General features: G+C 47.7%; 5 protein-coding genes across 5 annotated transcripts; 1 reads left to right on the top strand and 4 right to left on the bottom strand.

Annotated features, from left to right (window-relative positions):
* Window positions 1-910: 910 nt before the first annotated feature.
* EDB91DRAFT_1044169 (cytochrome P450) lies at window positions 911-2,978 on the bottom strand (the record flags this gene model as incomplete). The annotated part of the gene is made up of 9 exons (XM_041313107.1): window positions 911-992; window positions 1,039-1,202; window positions 1,298-1,560; window positions 1,616-1,805; window positions 1,865-1,987; window positions 2,039-2,154; window positions 2,207-2,355; window positions 2,403-2,727; window positions 2,780-2,978. The coding sequence occupies 9 exons, from the start codon at window positions 2,976-2,978 to the stop codon at window positions 911-913; spliced, it is 1,611 nt and encodes a 536-aa protein (XP_041183059.1).
* Window positions 2,979-5,795: 2,817 nt separating this feature from the next.
* EDB91DRAFT_1099566 (cytochrome P450) lies at window positions 5,796-8,439 on the bottom strand. The gene is made up of 10 exons (XM_041317135.1): window positions 7,984-8,439; window positions 7,603-7,931; window positions 7,410-7,509; window positions 7,243-7,358; window positions 7,067-7,189; window positions 6,826-7,015; window positions 6,688-6,769; window positions 6,505-6,623; window positions 6,247-6,376; window positions 5,796-6,182 (listed from the first exon to the last, which is right to left on the bottom strand). The coding sequence occupies exons 1-10, from the start codon at window positions 8,180-8,182 to the stop codon at window positions 6,110-6,112; spliced, it is 1,461 nt and encodes a 486-aa protein (XP_041183058.1). The 5' UTR covers window positions 8,183-8,439; the 3' UTR covers window positions 5,796-6,109.
* A 716-nt stretch (window positions 8,440-9,155) lies between these two features.
* On the bottom strand, window positions 9,156-10,867 carry EDB91DRAFT_1242696 (uncharacterized protein; the record flags this gene model as incomplete). The annotated part of the gene is made up of 15 exons (XM_041322221.1): window positions 9,156-9,197; window positions 9,254-9,313; window positions 9,370-9,500; window positions 9,558-9,615; window positions 9,672-9,900; window positions 9,956-9,971; window positions 10,022-10,093; window positions 10,140-10,165; window positions 10,217-10,260; window positions 10,318-10,385; window positions 10,444-10,498; window positions 10,557-10,624; window positions 10,680-10,690; window positions 10,747-10,785; window positions 10,848-10,867. 15 exons carry the CDS (start codon window positions 10,865-10,867, stop codon window positions 9,156-9,158), a joined length of 939 nt encoding a protein of 312 aa, XP_041183057.1.
* Window positions 10,868-12,585: 1,718 nt separating this feature from the next.
* Window positions 12,586-13,516, top strand: EDB91DRAFT_1326264 (ClpS-like protein). The gene is made up of 6 exons (XM_041325222.1): window positions 12,586-12,656; window positions 12,708-12,754; window positions 12,811-12,973; window positions 13,022-13,108; window positions 13,164-13,280; window positions 13,335-13,516. Exons 1-6 carry the CDS (start codon window positions 12,651-12,653, stop codon window positions 13,449-13,451), a joined length of 537 nt encoding a protein of 178 aa, XP_041183056.1. The 5' UTR covers window positions 12,586-12,650; the 3' UTR covers window positions 13,452-13,516.
* Window positions 13,517-16,589, bottom strand: EDB91DRAFT_1099552 (Not1 N-terminal domain, CCR4-Not complex component-domain-containing protein). The gene is made up of 14 exons (XM_041317134.1): window positions 16,520-16,589; window positions 16,229-16,461; window positions 16,004-16,139; window positions 15,746-15,981; window positions 15,563-15,686; window positions 15,399-15,515; window positions 15,324-15,344; window positions 15,139-15,270; window positions 14,799-15,104; window positions 14,701-14,750; window positions 14,245-14,647; window positions 14,110-14,197; window positions 13,904-14,056; window positions 13,517-13,854 (listed from the first exon to the last, which is right to left on the bottom strand). The coding sequence occupies exons 1-14, from the start codon at window positions 16,539-16,541 to the stop codon at window positions 13,650-13,652; spliced, it is 2,226 nt and encodes a 741-aa protein (XP_041183055.1). The 5' UTR covers window positions 16,542-16,589; the 3' UTR covers window positions 13,517-13,649.
* Between the last annotated feature and the right edge of the window lie 66 nt (window positions 16,590-16,655).

Below are 16,655 nucleotides of genomic sequence, written 5' to 3'. Positions count from 1 at the left end.
GCTACAAAGGTGAACGTAGGTTATCGTCTCTCTGTCCAAAATAAATTGTCATGTCTCCTTCGGAGCGTCTAGAGAAGTGGGCCAAGGAAAACCCTGGCGACAAGGTGCGGTTTAGCGTCCAATGAGTAGAGTGATCGTGACGCTGATGCTATTTGCACATAACTATGTAGATCACTTCTCAGGACATGCGCTGGGTGGAAGACTCATCAGCGCAGATGCCCGCCAGCTTTCCACCAAGTATTAAAGTACCCCCCAACTCCTTCGGATACCATATATAAGATGGGGTGGATACACCTATTCGCCAAATTTCTACTAGCATATGCACAACTTCATCGTAGGACTTAAACACATCGCCCGCAATGATAACGATTTGACAGGCCTGTTTGGAATTGCAGAAGTCAGATCCGCGTGACCATACACATGCATCACAAATAACGTGTGTTTGGGATGAGTGCTGTTGCATCGTACGCACGTTATTTGGGAGACACGAAACAAAAGACGGACGCACCTTTAAATTTGTCATTCGTGAGGTTGATTGGTAGGCCCGATGTAAGTGTGTCAGACTGCCGTCCGCATAACCGTTACACAAAAAGGTAGAATACCTTTCAGCATCAACAGCAGTATACGTATTGATCATGGGAACACAAGTAAGCAGCGTGCTTATATATATACCCGTTATGCTGAACGCTGAGCGTCGCGTGAACGATCATGCACTTCAGTAGTGATATCTTTCAGTTCAATTCAGTGTCACGTATATTGACCTTGAACGAAAATCAGTGAACTCGGCGTGTTCAGAACGAACCCTAGTAGGCTATGATTAATATGATTTCCAAGACTTGTAATACATAGTACAACAGCGTAACTGTAATTTCACTCGAGATGGGAAACCTAGATGATGATTCGTCACTTACTAATAGTTAGCATCCTGCTGAATAAGCTCAAGGGCTTTTGCAGAGCGAGCCTTAATAGAGCACTTGAAGGGCTTGGGACGACTGGAGTGTGTATGTCAAGACAAGCACACCAGGCCCAATGAGATACGCAACATGCCTGATTGCACCTGATGAGGGGTCAATTTCAGGGGTGATCTCAACACCATTCTCGACGACCTTGGAAATATCAAACACAGCGAGTGACATCGCGGTGGATATCCAGACGGACGCATCAGCAAGGTGGAGACCTGCAAAAGAAAGCGACATCGGAAACTGTCTTTTCATCAGTGCCTTCTGTGAGTCGGACTAACCTGGGCAGATACTGCAGAGCAGAAAGTTAGCATATCACTCAAACAGGAACTCCATACTGACCGTCTACCAAAGCCAAAGCAGATCGTGCGAGGGTCAGTCTCAAGCCCCTCTCCATCCTGCGCTAAGAAGCGTTCAGGGTTGAATTGCGAAGGGTTAACATAAGTCCGTGGGTCATTGAGCATGAACCTGTCATCAAATTCTGTTAGATATCGAATACCGAAATGCGAATGTACGGACCAAATATTAGCTAGTATCATGGAGCCTTTTGGAATGTAGTACCCGTTATGAATGTCGTCCTCAGTGACACGATGGGGCATGCCTGTCATTAAGATGCCGCTCGGCAAGTAAGGAATCCGGTTAAGAGATACACATACCGGTAGGGCCGACAGTAGTCCAGCGTAGGAGTTCTTTCACAAGCGCCTCAGTATAGGGGAGGGAGTCGCGGTCATCGAAGGAGGGAAGACGATCATGGCCAACGACGGCATCTATTTCAGCCTGAGCCTTCTTCTGCACATCAGGGAAAAGAGTCATAGCGAGGAAAAGCGAATATATTATTGAAACAGTCTGAAGAATCAGGAGTTAGTCTCAAAACATGATAGTCTAAATTATGTAGAGTGACCAACCGAGTCGGCACCACCAGCGTACATAGATGCAGCAGACCATTTCACGACGTGTTCTTCTTCCGCAGATAAAGCATGACCTTCCAAAAGATCCGAGGTGAAAGACTTGGGGGCGATGCCAGCGACCTGTAAAATTCAACTTCAACTCACAATCACAAACACACGAATATTAGCTACTATCTGATCCTTCACAAACTTATATGGTGCAGAAACCATCTCTTCGAGGGTCTCAAGCGATTCACGGGCTATGCGCTTGAATCCAGCACCGGGGAACCACTCCGGGACCTTGATTACTAAATAATAGTCAGGTCATTGGAAGCACATATCAGAATGCTATAGCCCTACAGGACGGGATGACATCAACCATGAAGGCACCGGGAGCGATGGCCCGCGAGAATTGGTCCATGGCGCGGGCTGCAAGGTCGACAAAAGGGTCGTTGTTCTCTTTCGCGTCATATCCATACGATATTCGCAGAATGATAACGCCAGCGGCGCTATAAAAATTCAACATCAGGTCAGTATGATGATCAACAACACATACTGTCGAACGTGTGCCTGTAGTTGGTCGGGACTCGCAAGCACACGCTTCAGGAATCGGTGGGTCTCGATCTCTTCGATCGGGTGGTAGGTATTCAATGCAGCACAGCTGCCGATGACGCGATGGAAGTTCTTGCGGTATTCGCGTAAACGATCACCGTAAGGGAGAAGACCCATAGCGTGCTTCCAGCCACACAGTTCGCCACACATAGGTAGAACAGGACGGTCAGAATACACAGAGCTCTTCTCATCCAACATTTCCATCGCAACCCTGACAGAATTCAGCACAATGGTGTGCTGACCCAAAACTTCGATGTGCGAGATATCACCTGCACGCATGTAGTTGAAATGCATGAATTTGGAGAAACAGGAGGCACTCACCATACTTCTTGCCCCACTCAGCGAAAGTGAGCCAGTGCTTGATGTGAGGTGTGTCTGAAATGTTCCCAACGAGAGGCCACCCCGGGGGACCAGGTGGATATGGTGCAGGATTCTTCTTGGTGAATGCCTGCTTTACTAGATACACTCCGACACCAGCAAGACATATGTCGAGCCAGGTTACGTTGGTAAGTATCAACATTGTCTACTTGCAGACAAGGAAGGAAAGAGGACGTGGGTTGTATCGTCAGCAGTCCAGCGTCACTTCTGTTGGATCGTCATCGTCGTCATTTTATAGTACAATTTCCTTTTTCTAATTATTTTACATGTGTTCGCACATATGATACGCACCGACTCGTTCCCGGTTCATACCTCAGTCGTTGTCTTCAAACACTGAGCGTCTTTCGTGTCTTAGCTTCTACAACTTCACTAGTAAACATATGGGTAACAATAGCGACGAGCATCAGTTGGTAATTAACCTGTCTTCTTTAATCTTCCTTCTTCTATAGGTCTGGGGCTATATGATCTCGGCCCTTGGGTGGAGCAAAACCCAAGGTAGGATGAGATGTAAATCCGACGAACGTCACGTGACGAGCGTGACGCAGTGTGATAGCCAAGTGATGGTAACTTTTCTGCTACTATCAGAGCAATAGCATCCCCAACGCACAAGTTTAAAACCTAATCTCCAATGGTCAAATATGCACCAGGACGTACTTAACAAGTTCCCGTTATCTGATTAATTAAAATTGTTTGTTTGTCGAGATATGACTTCATCAGTGCCCAAAGATAGCTCCAATTCAGCTCAAGATGAACGAGAATTTCCATTGTGAATACACATGTCAAGATAGCGATAAGGCGACAACTGGAGAATGCTCGCAAGGATTCTGGGGTCATTTAAGCCTTTTGTATATGCTTGAAATTGAGGTGCGCTTGAGCTATGTGCTTCTCTCGAAGGCATGTCATGTCTGCTGGGATGGTATGAGGACACCATGTGAATACTAGCAAAGGACAAAGTTATGACACGAGGCAAAATTGCAATAAGTCTTCCTCGAGTTGATGTAATTTGTTTTAACATTGGATCACCAAGAACATGTTAACTGGACTGTTAGCAGACTCGAACAGCAGCATACTCAGGGGGTGTGCAGCAAGACCTATTACTACTACATATCTACAGGCAGGTGTCATGACCTCATGAATATTAAGGCTTAGGTATTGTCCCTATAGTTCATTTAAATGAAAGCAATGTGTTTCACTATCAATTTCGAAGACTATTGTTTCCTGCATATACCTTCGACTCTCCTTGCTTTATCCTCGAGACTAGTCACACTTGTGTCACATCACGTGATGTTCGTCTATCTTACAAGGCAGACCGCATCGACGTCGCGCGAGAAATGCAACCTCACGTGACGTAAAGTCAACGAAAATAATATTACATAATTCGGCTACTCCGCTGGAGCCTGGTGCCAGTACTAGTCTCGACACCAAACATTCTAGGAACACTGACTATACAGTTTTCTCATACCCAAAATGCATTGTTCCTCGAGCTTCAAGCTTTAGTGCTGAGGGTGTCGCGTTCAACGTAAAATTCGTGTGCACTCGAGATCGCGAAAACCAGGAGTGAGTCTGATCAAAGGTATCCATTTTTGTGACCGATGGTATGGTCTTGTCATCAACCCCCCGCTCACTATCCCCCTTCCGTCCATTGAAACAGCCAATCCCAAAGTCTCACCACCGCATCCCTTCGATGAGCCACTCGATCCCCTGTTTCCACGTCCCAAATCCGAACGACCTTGTTCTTAGACGTGCTTATGACTTCGATTTCATCCCCGTTTTTCAAGAACAATCCTGATGTGTACATGATCAAGGCGTCCCCTGAGCGATCTGACGGGCTTCATGCGGTCCTTGGCGGAGTCCTTCGGTGAGGATATGAAGGCCGATCAGTCGAGGAAGAGTACTTGATTCTTGATTCTTGAGCGTTAGCCACACGTGATGGGTTACCCCAGGAATGTTGGGCAGGCTAACTATATCCTATTTCCCAGTGCGTCTCTCTACATAGTCTGCCTGAAGACCCGTGTACTATTCCAAGATGACTGCTCTGTCATCTGTGCAAGGTAAGGTGCCGCCTGCAAGTGGTATTTAGCTCGAGTTTCTTGGCTCTTTAGTGTCCGAGTGCATCCCCGCCGGACTCCGATAAAGAGATAAATAGTTCTCAAGGGCCCAGTTTGTGTGGATACGACAAACACGGAGGCCACGTAGTCATGACGGGCTGACCTATTCTATTCGCCTGAACGACCAAGCACAGATGCGTAGACAGTACGGGTGAATCCTGGTGGAACATTCCAATTCAATAACTGCTCTACTGTTACTCCGGTGACCGGTTCCACCAATTTTCAGCCCGTTAAATCCGAAAATAGCAGCGCATACATAGATCTAACTACAAGGACCAGACCATAGCACTCACGCGCAGGGAGGGGCTTCTGCGTGCACGGACGAAGGATATCCATTTGGCAGGATCTAGCAATTCAAGATCGTGCATTCACACTATGTATGTAGCACTTACTCACGAGTAGCAGGTGGAGCGTCTCGTAAAGCACGGCGGGCGAGGTTGGTTTAACTTGGTCGTGATTGAGTTCGGGATCAACTGATGGGATGGAAGCTATCCACGTGCTACTACGCGAAGGAAGCTATGCGCTCGGACGACCATCGAAGACCGGATCGAAGGATTTTCTGATGTTCACGGCTCCGCGGGTGAACTAACTTTGAGAGAGGCCGCAAGGGGGGTTCATCGCAACAGCGTGAGATGGATGTACTCTGAGAAGTCTGTCCGCGAGCTGTTAGGGGTAAATCCGTAGTTACTACCCGAGCTCTGACAATGGTCGTGGCTGTCGATCGGAAGAGCTTACTTAGCAATCGGGTGGGGTGTCAGACGGGCGAGTTGTCAGACAGACCATGTGCGCTTGTTGGCAGGTCAAGTATTTGCAGCCCTCATCCTCATTGGCGGGAGGTGCTAGACAAGCTCGTTGTCAGACAGAGCATGTGTATTTGTTGGTAGGCCAAGTATTTGCATGTACATCCATTAATATTGCCAGAATGTAGCAAAGGTAGTCTGGACCTGAACGGGGGCGGAGTCACGGTAATATCATTGGCACTTCGTAAAATTATTCCAACATGTACAAGATGAAGCAAGATGACATATATGATATCGCGATACAGGACCAATTATCTCGCACAACCTCTGAGTGCAAGATGCAAAATTATGAAGCATGTCAAGTGTGAGTTGCCACCCACGGCAAGGAATGATCCCCGTGTCTCTCCAGTCTCATCTTCGTGCGCTTAGTAGTTAGCATCTTGCTGAATGAGCTCAAGGGCATTAGCAGAGCGGGGCTTAATAGAGCACTTTGAAGGGCTTGGGGTGACTGCGAATGTATATGTCCAGACCAGTAGCAGACACGATAACAAGCACGACATACCTGATTGTACCTGATGACGGATCAACCTCAGGGGTGATCTCGACACCATTCTCGACAACCTTGGAAATATCAAATGCGGCAAGCGACATCGCAGCAGATATCCAGACAGACGCATCAGCGAGGTGGAGGCCTATAAAGAGACCGGTGTCAGAACTGTCTTGTCAATCAGCGCCCTCTAAGTTGTCTAACCTGGGCAGATACTGCGGAGCAAAAAGTTAGCGTCATTCTCAATACAGCAACTCAATGCTTACCGTCTACCAAACCCGAAACAGATCGTGCGAGGGTCGGTCTCAGGCTCCTTGCCGTCTTTCGCTAAGAAGCGCTCAGGGTTGAATTCCGAGGGGTTAGCATATGTCCGCGGATCATTAAGCATGAACCTGTGGCAATTCATAGCATTGAATCTTGTTAGTGCACTGAATACGGATCAACGGAAGCACTAACCAAACGTTAGGTATTATCAAGGAGCCTTTGGGGATGTAGTACCCATTATGAATGTCATCCTCAGTAACTCGGTGAGGAATAGCTGTAATCGAGATGCCCCTTGTTAACTAAGGTGTGCGATAAACGGGATAAACATACCGGTAGGAACAACGGCATTCCAGCGGAGAACTTCCTTGACAAGGGCCTCAGTGTAGGGGAGGGAGTCGCGGTCGGCGAAAGCAGGAAGGCGATCAGGACCAACTACGGCATCGATTTCAGCCTGAGCCTTCTTCTGCGCATCGGGGAAAAGCGTCATGGCCAGGAAAAGCGAGTATATTGCGGAAACCGTCTAAGGAAACAATAATTAATCTCAAAATATGACAATTTGAAATATGCTAACCGTGTCGGCGCCACCGGAGTATAGGGACGCAGCAGACCATTTCACGATGTGATCCTCTTCGGCAGACAAAGTACGGCCGTCCAATAGATTCGAGGTGAAAGACTTAGGGGCAGTGCCAGCAGCCTGCGAATTTCAAACTTCAACTCATGATCGACAAAATACAAATGTTAGTCCACCATTTGATCCTTGACGAACTTGTAGGGTGACGCGACCATTTCTTCGAGAGTCTCATGCCATTCACGGGCTACACGCTTGAAACCGGCACCGGGGAGCCACTCAGGAACCTTTGCCACTAAAAATAGTCAGGCTATTGGAGACAAACGTCAGAATGTTATAGCCTTACAGGACGGCATAATGTCAACCATGAAGGCACCGGTAGCCGTGGACCGCGAGAATTGGTCGACAGCGCGGTCAGCGAGGTCGACAAAGGGATCATTATTCTCCTTTACTTCATAGCCATGAGAAATGCGTAGAATGATAGGCGCCAGCGGTGCTATACAAATTCAAGATCACGTTAATGCAAGGAGAAATAATACATACTGTCGAACATGTGCCTGAAGTTGGTCGGGTTTCGCAAGTACGCGTTTCAGGAATCGGTGGGTCTCAATCTCTTCGATCGGGTGGTAGGTATCCAATGCAGCACGGCTGCCAATGACGCGGTGGAAATTCTTGCGGTATTCGCGGAAAACGTCGCCGTAAGGGAGAAGAACTAGAGTGTGCTTCCAGCCAACAAGTTCGCCACCCATAGGAAGAACAGGACGATCAGAATAGACAGAGCTCTTCTTTTCCAGCATTTCTACCGCGGTCTTGACAGAGTTCAGCACCATGATGTGCTGACCGAGAACTTCGACATGTGAGATATCACCTGCACGCATGTCGTTGAAATGGATGATTTCGGGCATACGAGAGGGACTCACCATACTTCTTGCCCCACTCGGTGAAAGTGAGCCAGGGCTTGACCTGAGGCATGTCTGGGATGTTCCCAATGAGAGGTCGCCCGGGCGGGCCAGGGGGGTATGGTGCGGGATTCTTGGTGGTGAAAACCTGCTTGACCAGATATACTCCGACACCGGCAAGACATAGGTCCAGCCAAGTAATGTTGGTGAGTGTTAACATGGTACGACTAGGAGAGGGTAAGGAAGTAAAGAGCGGCGGGTTGTGAGCGATCAGATGATAAGAGTGGGATTGACTGGACTGAAAAGGTTAGGCAGGGATGAAAGTTTAGGTGTGAAGTCCAGTCCTGGCAGATGTTATATTTGTGTATAACGCCTTGCTCATTTCGTTCTGACTTCTAGAGATAATCTCTGGTCGTAAGAGGCATGTCGTAACGTGGCGTAAGGCGTTGCAACCGGATGAACCACTTTTTTTGATCTCGCCTTCAGAAGCAATGGGAACAACTTTCAGGCACCCGCGGAACAATATTTACCGCGTCAACATCCAATCTGGTTCCGAGTACTAGTTCCTGTCTCCCACAAACTAAGGTCCCTAATACTGAATAGTAAGCACTATGTACCTAGTACTACTTAGTATTCGCTAGTTGGCCATCAAAGGGGATTGACAGTGTGCACGTATCCCATTGTCCGCCACCCAGGCGCCACTGTACTCCCCGTCGCGCGTTGTCCAAGCGACTCGAAGTTCAGGCCCCCCACTCATAACCGATCATCTCACAACCTGGGGGTTGATCATATACGCTCATATACGCGATCACTTTATCTCGCATAGATCTTGGAGAAATCGGGGCCCTCAAAATATTACGTGCAAGGTTCCTTACCACTGGACACGCGTTTCACCGGGGAACTTCGATGCAAATTTGTTTATTAATATTGCTAGTTCCAAATGGCAGTTCCAAGTGGCAAGTGCTCAGGTATAATGGAAAAAAATATATGGACACCATGCGCCGCAGGTATGTACGAAGGAATAGGATAACTACAGCTCATCCAATAACCAGATCGGCGCAGATCGTATGTTACAATACTTACATTTGATGCAAAGAACGACGCAAAAAAGAATGACACCAATGTTCTACCAGAAGTATGATGGGTACATTTTGTGCTTCTCATCTACCTCGTGGCACCCATAACTGAAGCGATTAGACTGCCTGAGCACTTTTAAGTTCGGTTGCAGACGAGTACTGTCGTATATGCGGATCAGCGCTAGATCACTACCCCGGAAAGAAATAACACTAACCTCGTCTCGGACGTACTCCTGCGTGGTATCGATCTTAATTGAAATGTTGTTCGGCAAGCGCTGGTCATATCGGTCTAGATGAGCAAAGCGCTGTGCAAAAAAATAAAATTACTTACCCTTTGCGAAGTACCGATGCTAGTAGAAGTTTTCTGAATTCCTTGTAGCGAAAGCGTCATGTTTTCGTCACGAGAATCGCCACGAAGACTCTTGCGAGCATTAAGAGTTGCCAACAGGGAATTGCAGTAAACTGAAAAATGATCTCGTTGATCTTGTGACCTGCATAATGTAGGTAGATTGTACTTACGACGACCCAAGCAGAAATAGAATGAGATGTAAATGAAGGTATTAGGCCACACTGTAATCTGCGCACGTCTGGGTCAGGAGCGCAACACCAAGCCATTTGCAATTTCCTACGTACAGAAATGAGTGACATGACCGCGCAAATGCTGGTGAGGAGACCGGTGTTGATGCTGAACAGAATGAGCTTATTGATCATGGTGTCGGACCTCCGGAAACCAGTGCGAGATTGTTGAAGGAGTGTGCAGAGGAATACAGCGATAAGGACATCTCCAGCAGCTGCGAGAGCGTTCACAGACATCGACAATGGCTTGAGCGTGGTGAGTTCTACGAAGGTCGTCATATGGACACTAGTGAGGTGGTTTGCATTAGCCAGACTGCTTGATGTGTTCCTACACGACTCACGCTTTCCCAACGTATACTTTGACATCACATCAGTAGACTGATTTTGGAGAAGGAGCATATACTCACCGACAACAAGGATAAATTCACCAATGACAAGGGACAGCACAGACGCGGTTGCAACTATGCTCTTGTTGCTTACTGGCTGAAGGTAAGCGATCGCTCACTCGTGAAAGAACACACATACGTCTGTAGACACGCATGGTAAGGAAGCTGGAAGACAGTCAGTACATATCGCCCTATTCAGAAAGGTATCACACCGACCATTGAACCATAAGCGCTGTGAGGCCATTGAATAAAACTTCAACCTATCACATCAAATGACCATTCAGACAAGAATCACGGACGAATGACACGTGACCTACAATTAGACTCCACACAAGATTCCCGAGGTCGCTGGCAACGCCGAAGTCGGTGACAAGATATGTATACACTATCACGGTCACCTGACGCTGAGCTCCATGTAAACACGGCTTCTATCACGCACTCACCGGTGTGTGTAATCAAAGCTTGATGCACCGTGTCTGATAGAAGTACAACACCAACCTATATGAAAAAATAGCGTTAGCTGGCAGGACATTTAGGTCATCCTACGTGAACCTACTAAGAGCCTGATGTACCACGGGTCCGAGGGATACCGGCTAAAGTAGTACCATGTCTGCACGCAAGTGACTTTGTGCGATCATAAACACTTTGCTAAAAAGCAAACAGCACGAGAAGAACATACCACCGTAGAGCCTGTAACATACAAGTTCCAGTTTACGCATATCGTTAAACCAAAAAATAGCACTTACGTGGCAGAGACTACAACCCCAATCAAGAACGCTCCGAAACTGTATGGCAGGTTATGTTAAGTGATTAATATAGAGGGGGGGGGGATTCGAAGTATACGCACGTATTATCCAGAACACCCATGGTAGAGATGTATGTGTCTGAATGAATGCGGATAAGGGTGCTGAATGATGTACCAGGGGGGGGGCGATCAGATGTATGGCAACAACTGGGAGGACCTTTTGTATGATAGTAGATTCGCTGGCCAGCTACTTTGGGAAAGTGTCGTGAAGTATAAAAAAAATGGTCCGAAGTGACAGGTGCTTCGGAAGGTCTGAAGGTGATGTTGAGCCGATTCTGGATTTGACTACACATGAGGCGACTTCGATATCGCAAGTTGCCAGGATTTCCGCATTAGACCGTATTAAACACACTCTTCCTCCACAAAACTACCCGCCGAGTATTCTCAGGGCTGCCAACTTTAGCATGATCCATTAGTAACATTTTCACCATAGTAAACCCTGAGATAGAAGACAATTCATTGAATACAAACTCAATCTCGACCTCGGAAGTTATCCAAGTGTATAGTACTATGAGCACGCACCACGTTGCAGGATGTACTCAATATTCATTACCGATGCACTCGCAGTCTACCGCAGAAATTAAAAATTTCTGGGGTCTTCACCAAGAAGGCTTCCGTCATGGTTGTGCGAAGGCTTAGGAATCGCCGGGTTCCTTCGGCTGCTTCTTCACCACCTGATACGAATCGTGTGCATCCGATGGGCTGCCAGAAATAGAGAATAAGCAGTTTGGCACACGATTCCACCGAGATCTGTCAGGATCTGTCTGCGGAAGACCACCCTGAGATAATCTACCAAAGGCACAAAGGGCGACCTACTACAAACGTTGCCATTTCCCAGGTCGCTCAAAACAGGTCTTATCAGTTCAGCTCAAGCGCCTAGAGTACTACCAAGACACTTGATGACGTTAGTTTTCCAGCTGAAAGACATGGGAGTACATGTCCATCAATGACGAATATCCAGGAAATTCGCACATCCACTGTCATGCTCGTGTAGTGTTAGGTCCCCAGTACCTCCTAGAGATAAGTTATTTTCCATAGTCCAGAGCAGTTACATTAATGCACCAAATGATGCGCTCTCTAGGCGGCAACAAAGGGATCCCTGAAGAGGGACCTGACATTTGATTGGTCGTCGGTGAAGGAACGACGCGGACATGTTTTGGAGATTTGTTCAACTATTTTCTCCGATCAGAACATGGTCATCAGGTCATCAAATGACTTGATTGAAACACTTGCAGGTCGCCTGGTCAAGGATTGTTACCCGTGTTCAATTCGATGCATTCGTGTCATGTTCGCGAGACATCTTGTAGATGGTAACGGGTACGCGAGAATGACAGTTTTGGTGTCCAACTATTTCAAAAAGGGGGGCTCGGTGGCGTGACAAATCATCTTCAGATCCCGGTGGTGCACTAGACCTAGACTTCACTAGCTAGTAGCACTAGTACTGCGATCAGGGATCAAGTCGTCAGGGCTCTCTGAGAGCACTAGTGCCTGAACAAAGGGATAACTTGAATGTGCGGCGGCGGCGTCGTCGTTGATCACGCCAATAACTTGCAGTGCTTGAAACAATGGTGTACGCTGGTTCCCTGGCGGCGCCACGATTGTGAAGGCATTAGGTTAGGGCTCCGCCCATAAAACAAAGGGGACATGGTGACGGCAGCCATATATCAACCATCTATCTGCAGAATCTCATTCAGGGTGGCGGAAACTAAGTCGGAGCTCGAGGAGGAGGAGCTAAACGAGAAATGCAAATTGAAGGTTAGAAGCCTCTGCATAACAAGGCCAAATAACGCCTCCGAATTTGTACGCGTCAAAAAAGTCCATGTAAACTGTCCGAGACTGAACATCATGGCAGTAAGTCTGACCCCACTTTATTGAACGGTAACATACTCACTGAATTGGCAGAGTCGTTGCGCTACTCTTTTGCGCTCATCACGGTTGGCTCGTGCACGGTAAGCAATACATATATTGGAAAAACCTCGTTCGAATAGCCAACCTCTATTTCCAGCATCGCACCACTAGCCAGCCGGTCAAGATGTTTGACAACAGAAGCTGTCTCGTCATCTGCAGCGAGTCCTCCTCCTTCAAGTGACCCGAAAATTGGCCGCATAGTGGACGACATCTCTGGACTGACACTGTTACAGGCAGCTGACCTCGTCACGCTCTTGAAGGTTTGTCCCTTCTAAAATCATCGCAACCATTTCTCAACACTCCCAAAGTCACGGTTAAACATTCAAGAAATTGCTATGCCCGCCGCTTCAGCCGCACCCGCTGCCGCCGCACCGGTTGAGGAAACAGCAGTGGAGGTAAGACACGTCTTCACGCATAGGGAGTATTCATTAATGAGGCTGAATCGAGTAGGAGAAACCAAAGGAGAAGACAATCTTCAATTTGAAACTGGAATCTTTTGATGTTGCAGCGAAACCCAAGATCATCCGCGAGGTCAAGGCCCTGATCCCGAACCTTACCCTCATCGACGTGAGTCTTGGCGCACTCATAATTCAGGGGATATTAACGCTAACTTGCTCGCAGGCGAAGAAGTTCGTAGAGTCTGTACCGCAAGTCCTCAAGGAAAATATGCCCAAAGAAGACGCGGACAAACTAAAAGCAGTCTTCGAAAAACTGGGGGCAGTAGTAGTACTTGAGTAGATCATCGTCATCGAGTCTTGTGTATAGAGCATGTTCAGGCTATAATTCATTCAATATAATTAAGAAATAGGGATGCAAGTTAGTACGAATGTGATTGGCAAGACTGTCCATGTGGCACGTATGACGATACATAGGGTCACGTCGGGAGCATGACAACAAAAAACTGGATAACAAGGATTGAACGGGAGAGCAACTCCTTCAATCCTCCGAAAGATAACGATATTCAAATCGGAAATCGCTTTTCTTGCGCTGGCACCATGATCCTTCCCAGTCAAAGTACACGTACACGCCTTGCTCGTATTCTTCTGTTATGGCCTGAGGCTCCGAGTGTCGTTGGAACCACGTCATATATTTGACGTGGAATCGCCACGATTGGCGCTTCAGTTCCTTAGCGGCCATATATCTACAATGTGCGTCAGCGATTTCCATTGAGTGAAAGACTATTCTCGTACTGCTGGTATGTTCCCGGAAGGTAGTAGAAGACATAGAATAGAGTCTCCACATCTATCTGGGAAAATATGCCAGGCGTGCTCAGAATAGGATGAGGCGCCTGAGGATAGAATGATGGCGTGTTAAAGGGATTCCGTGGCACATAGTACTTGGGTCTGGATGCAACACATTAGCCCCTATCAACGATGCCTGGATCAAAAGGTTATACTTCTCGGTATCCTGTGGCTGTGGGACATTTGAGTAACTGCCTTCAAGCAATTTATGTACCTCTCCGAGGTTTGTCATACGATGAGGAGCTGGTTATCCGTCAGGGTTCATACGAGACGCAGTGCAAAAGCCAAACCTTTCTGCTTGACCGTTTCAAACGATGCCACGAGATCTGATAAAGACCCAGGGAAAGCGCCTGAAGCCGCTGAACGGGAAGGAGGATGCGGCGGTTGCTGAGATGGCGCCGTTGAAGGAGGCCTTTGCGATCCCCCAATGGGCTGTGGGATAGCTTGTATCGGGGTCGGTTGCTGTTCTACACTCTGTGGAACTTTGATACCCGGAGGATACTGTTGCGCCTGCTGCGTTACAGACATCGAACTCGCGGGTGGAGTGGGAAGTGTTGAAGGAGTGACCTGTTGTATCTGTTGAGGTAGTGGCGATGACCCTGACTGAGGTACCTGTGTAAGCGGTTGAGTAATTTGAGAAGCTCCATTGGTGACCAGTTGAAATTGTGGCACTGTTGACACTGATGCTGGTGGCTATTTACGTTTGGTGAGATTTCATCGTGGGCACAATACAAACGAGCACTTACTGGTGCAGCAGGTGAAGGCGCCCTAGGTAGGGGAGGCGACGGTGCAGGTTCTAAACAAAAATTACCCATGTTTTCGTACTCCTGACACAAAAACGTACCTTTCTGTTGACGCTGTGGCGACGATGTTGCCGCGGGACCACTTATAGAGCTTGGAACAGCTTCAGATATTGCTGGTGAGTCCTGTCCAGAATAGAACGACCCATCATGTTGATGGGATGCAGCAGATGATAGCATAGGACTCGTGACTGATGGATGCGTCAAGCTCGGCGAGGTCGTGAATTGTGAATCATGCAGGGCACTGTGCGAGGCCGACGGTGTTATTGAAAGGGTCGATCCCGTTGCTTCAGGCAGATTCATGGGCGACGTGGGTGGGATAGTTTGTGATGTCGAGGGCGTTGAGGGCACTGCACCATTCTGTTGAGAAGATTGTGGAGTGACGGCGGCGGCAGCTGCTGCAGGCATAGCGTATCGGTGGAAGAGCTGGCGGCCGTGGCGTTGCTGGTGGCAAATTAGCTCGTAGAATGCTCGCCATGGGCTGCTGTGCAAAGTTTGGATTTGGCGGCGGTTTGACTTTTGGACGAGCTTTCAGTTTAACCACTCCGGAAATAGACACACAAACAGACCTTCAGTTGCCAATGACGGTTCTGGTAGTACCCTGTAAGTCACAGTTACAATGTCTGAGCATTGGGAATACGCACTCCGCATTTGCAGTGTCACCCCAGGTTTCTTTAGCACAGGACTATCGTCGCGTTTACTGCTTGCAACACTTTCCTCATCCTTCTCATGTCGCTTGTTGGGTGTTCGTGGAGGAAGGTCTGCGAAAATCAATACTAGAGAAGGGGTGTAGGCAGGGAATACATACCATCACTTGCAGCATCCGACTCATCGCTATCGTCGTCTTCGTCATTAGCCAGACCGAACTTTTCCTCCTCTACTTCAAGATTTAGTTCATCGTAGATGCCCTCATATTCATTGAAGTCCTCGTCCTGCACCCAGAAAACGCCTTAAAAGGTCTCAAAGTAGAATATATTGCTGCGCAACGAACCGTGTTGCTTTCCACAAAATAAGAAACGTCTTCCCTGAGAGCCTGGACACGGTCGGTGGTCAAGGAACCATTGTCCATGAGACGAAGGATGAGTTCGAGTCGGTTGACGTGCCATTTTCGACGTTCGTTGAGGTGTTCAAGATCTTCTAAACGACCAGCAGATGATTGAAGACCCTTTCCGCGTTTCTTGCCGCCGACGCCTTGCAGTGACTCAATTTCTGCTTCTGCTTGTTCAACTTGCAACAAAAGTTCTTCGACCTGCTGACTGAAGCCATGTTGTGACCTCAAGCTTCTCTTGTTGTCTGGGATCTAGCTTGGCGGACTGTATTAGACCCTCTTTGGAGAATGCCTTTGTCTTCATCTCCTTCTCACAGGCCTTGAACTTCTCCATTTGCTGTATACACAAAAATGAATGAGAAATTGTGGCGGAGAGTGACGGTATGAGAAAGGGTGTATGCCGAGGGTATGGAGAAGGAAACGTACTGTTTCTATTAGTCTCCGATTGTCGAGAAGGACGGACTTGTCTTTGATGTCGTTGCTTGCTACCCAGGCCTTGATCTGGTCGCGTAACCGCTGAAGTTTCTTTATTTGTGTTTTCAAGTCTGTTTCGAGTTTCTCTTTCTGAGTCTGGTTTGTAGAGGCCTGCATCTTCTCATATATGCTTTCGAAGACCTCGACACCTTCAGCGACCTTCTTTAGTGTGCGGTCAATTTCGGCTATCGGAGATATTGCAAAGTTGAATGAATGACGATACGAGTGGTAAAAGAGACGTACTTTGCAGCTTTCTGGCCGCCATGATGAAGAAAACACAAGTTAACGGAACTACAGTCGTCGAATATCAGCTGGTGTAGCAAAATTGACATGTATTTGGTTCACCGTTCAAAGATTACATAAACATTTCGGATCCAAG

Source organism: Suillus paluster (genome assembly GCF_016628075.1).
Source record: "Suillus paluster strain FC165 chromosome Unknown EDB91scaffold_3, whole genome shotgun sequence".
Lineage (NCBI taxonomy): Eukaryota > Fungi > Basidiomycota > Agaricomycetes > Boletales > Suillaceae > Suillus > Suillus paluster.
The sequence above is the reverse complement of the archived record's forward strand: the minus strand, read 5'-3'. Positions and strand labels throughout refer to the sequence as shown.

Bases quoted from the DNA above. Each gene is read 5' to 3' on its own strand.
- EDB91DRAFT_1099566 (XM_041317135.1), bottom strand. From the start codon at position 8,182: ATGTTAACACTCACCAACATTACTTGGCTGGACCTATGTCTTGCCGGT. The intron at 6,624-6,687 runs GTTAGTGCTTCC...GAATTGCCACAG, and splicing joins TTGATAATACCTAACGTTTG to GTTCATGCTTAATGATCCGC. The intron at 6,377-6,504 runs GTAGACGGTAAG...GTCTCTTTATAG, and splicing joins CACGATCTGTTTCGGGTTTG to GCCTCCACCTCGCTGATGCG.
- EDB91DRAFT_1326264 (XM_041325222.1), top strand. The intron at 12,974-13,021 runs GTTTGTCCCTTC...ACACTCCCAAAG, and splicing joins ACCTCGTCACGCTCTTGAAG to TCACGGTTAAACATTCAAGA. The intron at 13,109-13,163 runs GTAAGACACGTC...TGAATCGAGTAG, and splicing joins TTGAGGAAACAGCAGTGGAG to GAGAAACCAAAGGAGAAGAC.
- EDB91DRAFT_1099552 (XM_041317134.1), bottom strand. From the start codon at position 16,541: ATGGCGGCCAGAAAGCTGCAAA. The intron at 14,751-14,798 runs GTACGTTTTTGT...ATTTTTGTTTAG, and splicing joins GCCACAGCGTCAACAGAAAG to AACCTGCACCGTCGCCTCCC. The intron at 14,648-14,700 runs GTAAGTGCTCGT...AAACGTAAATAG, and splicing joins CGCCTTCACCTGCTGCACCA to CCACCAGCATCAGTGTCAAC.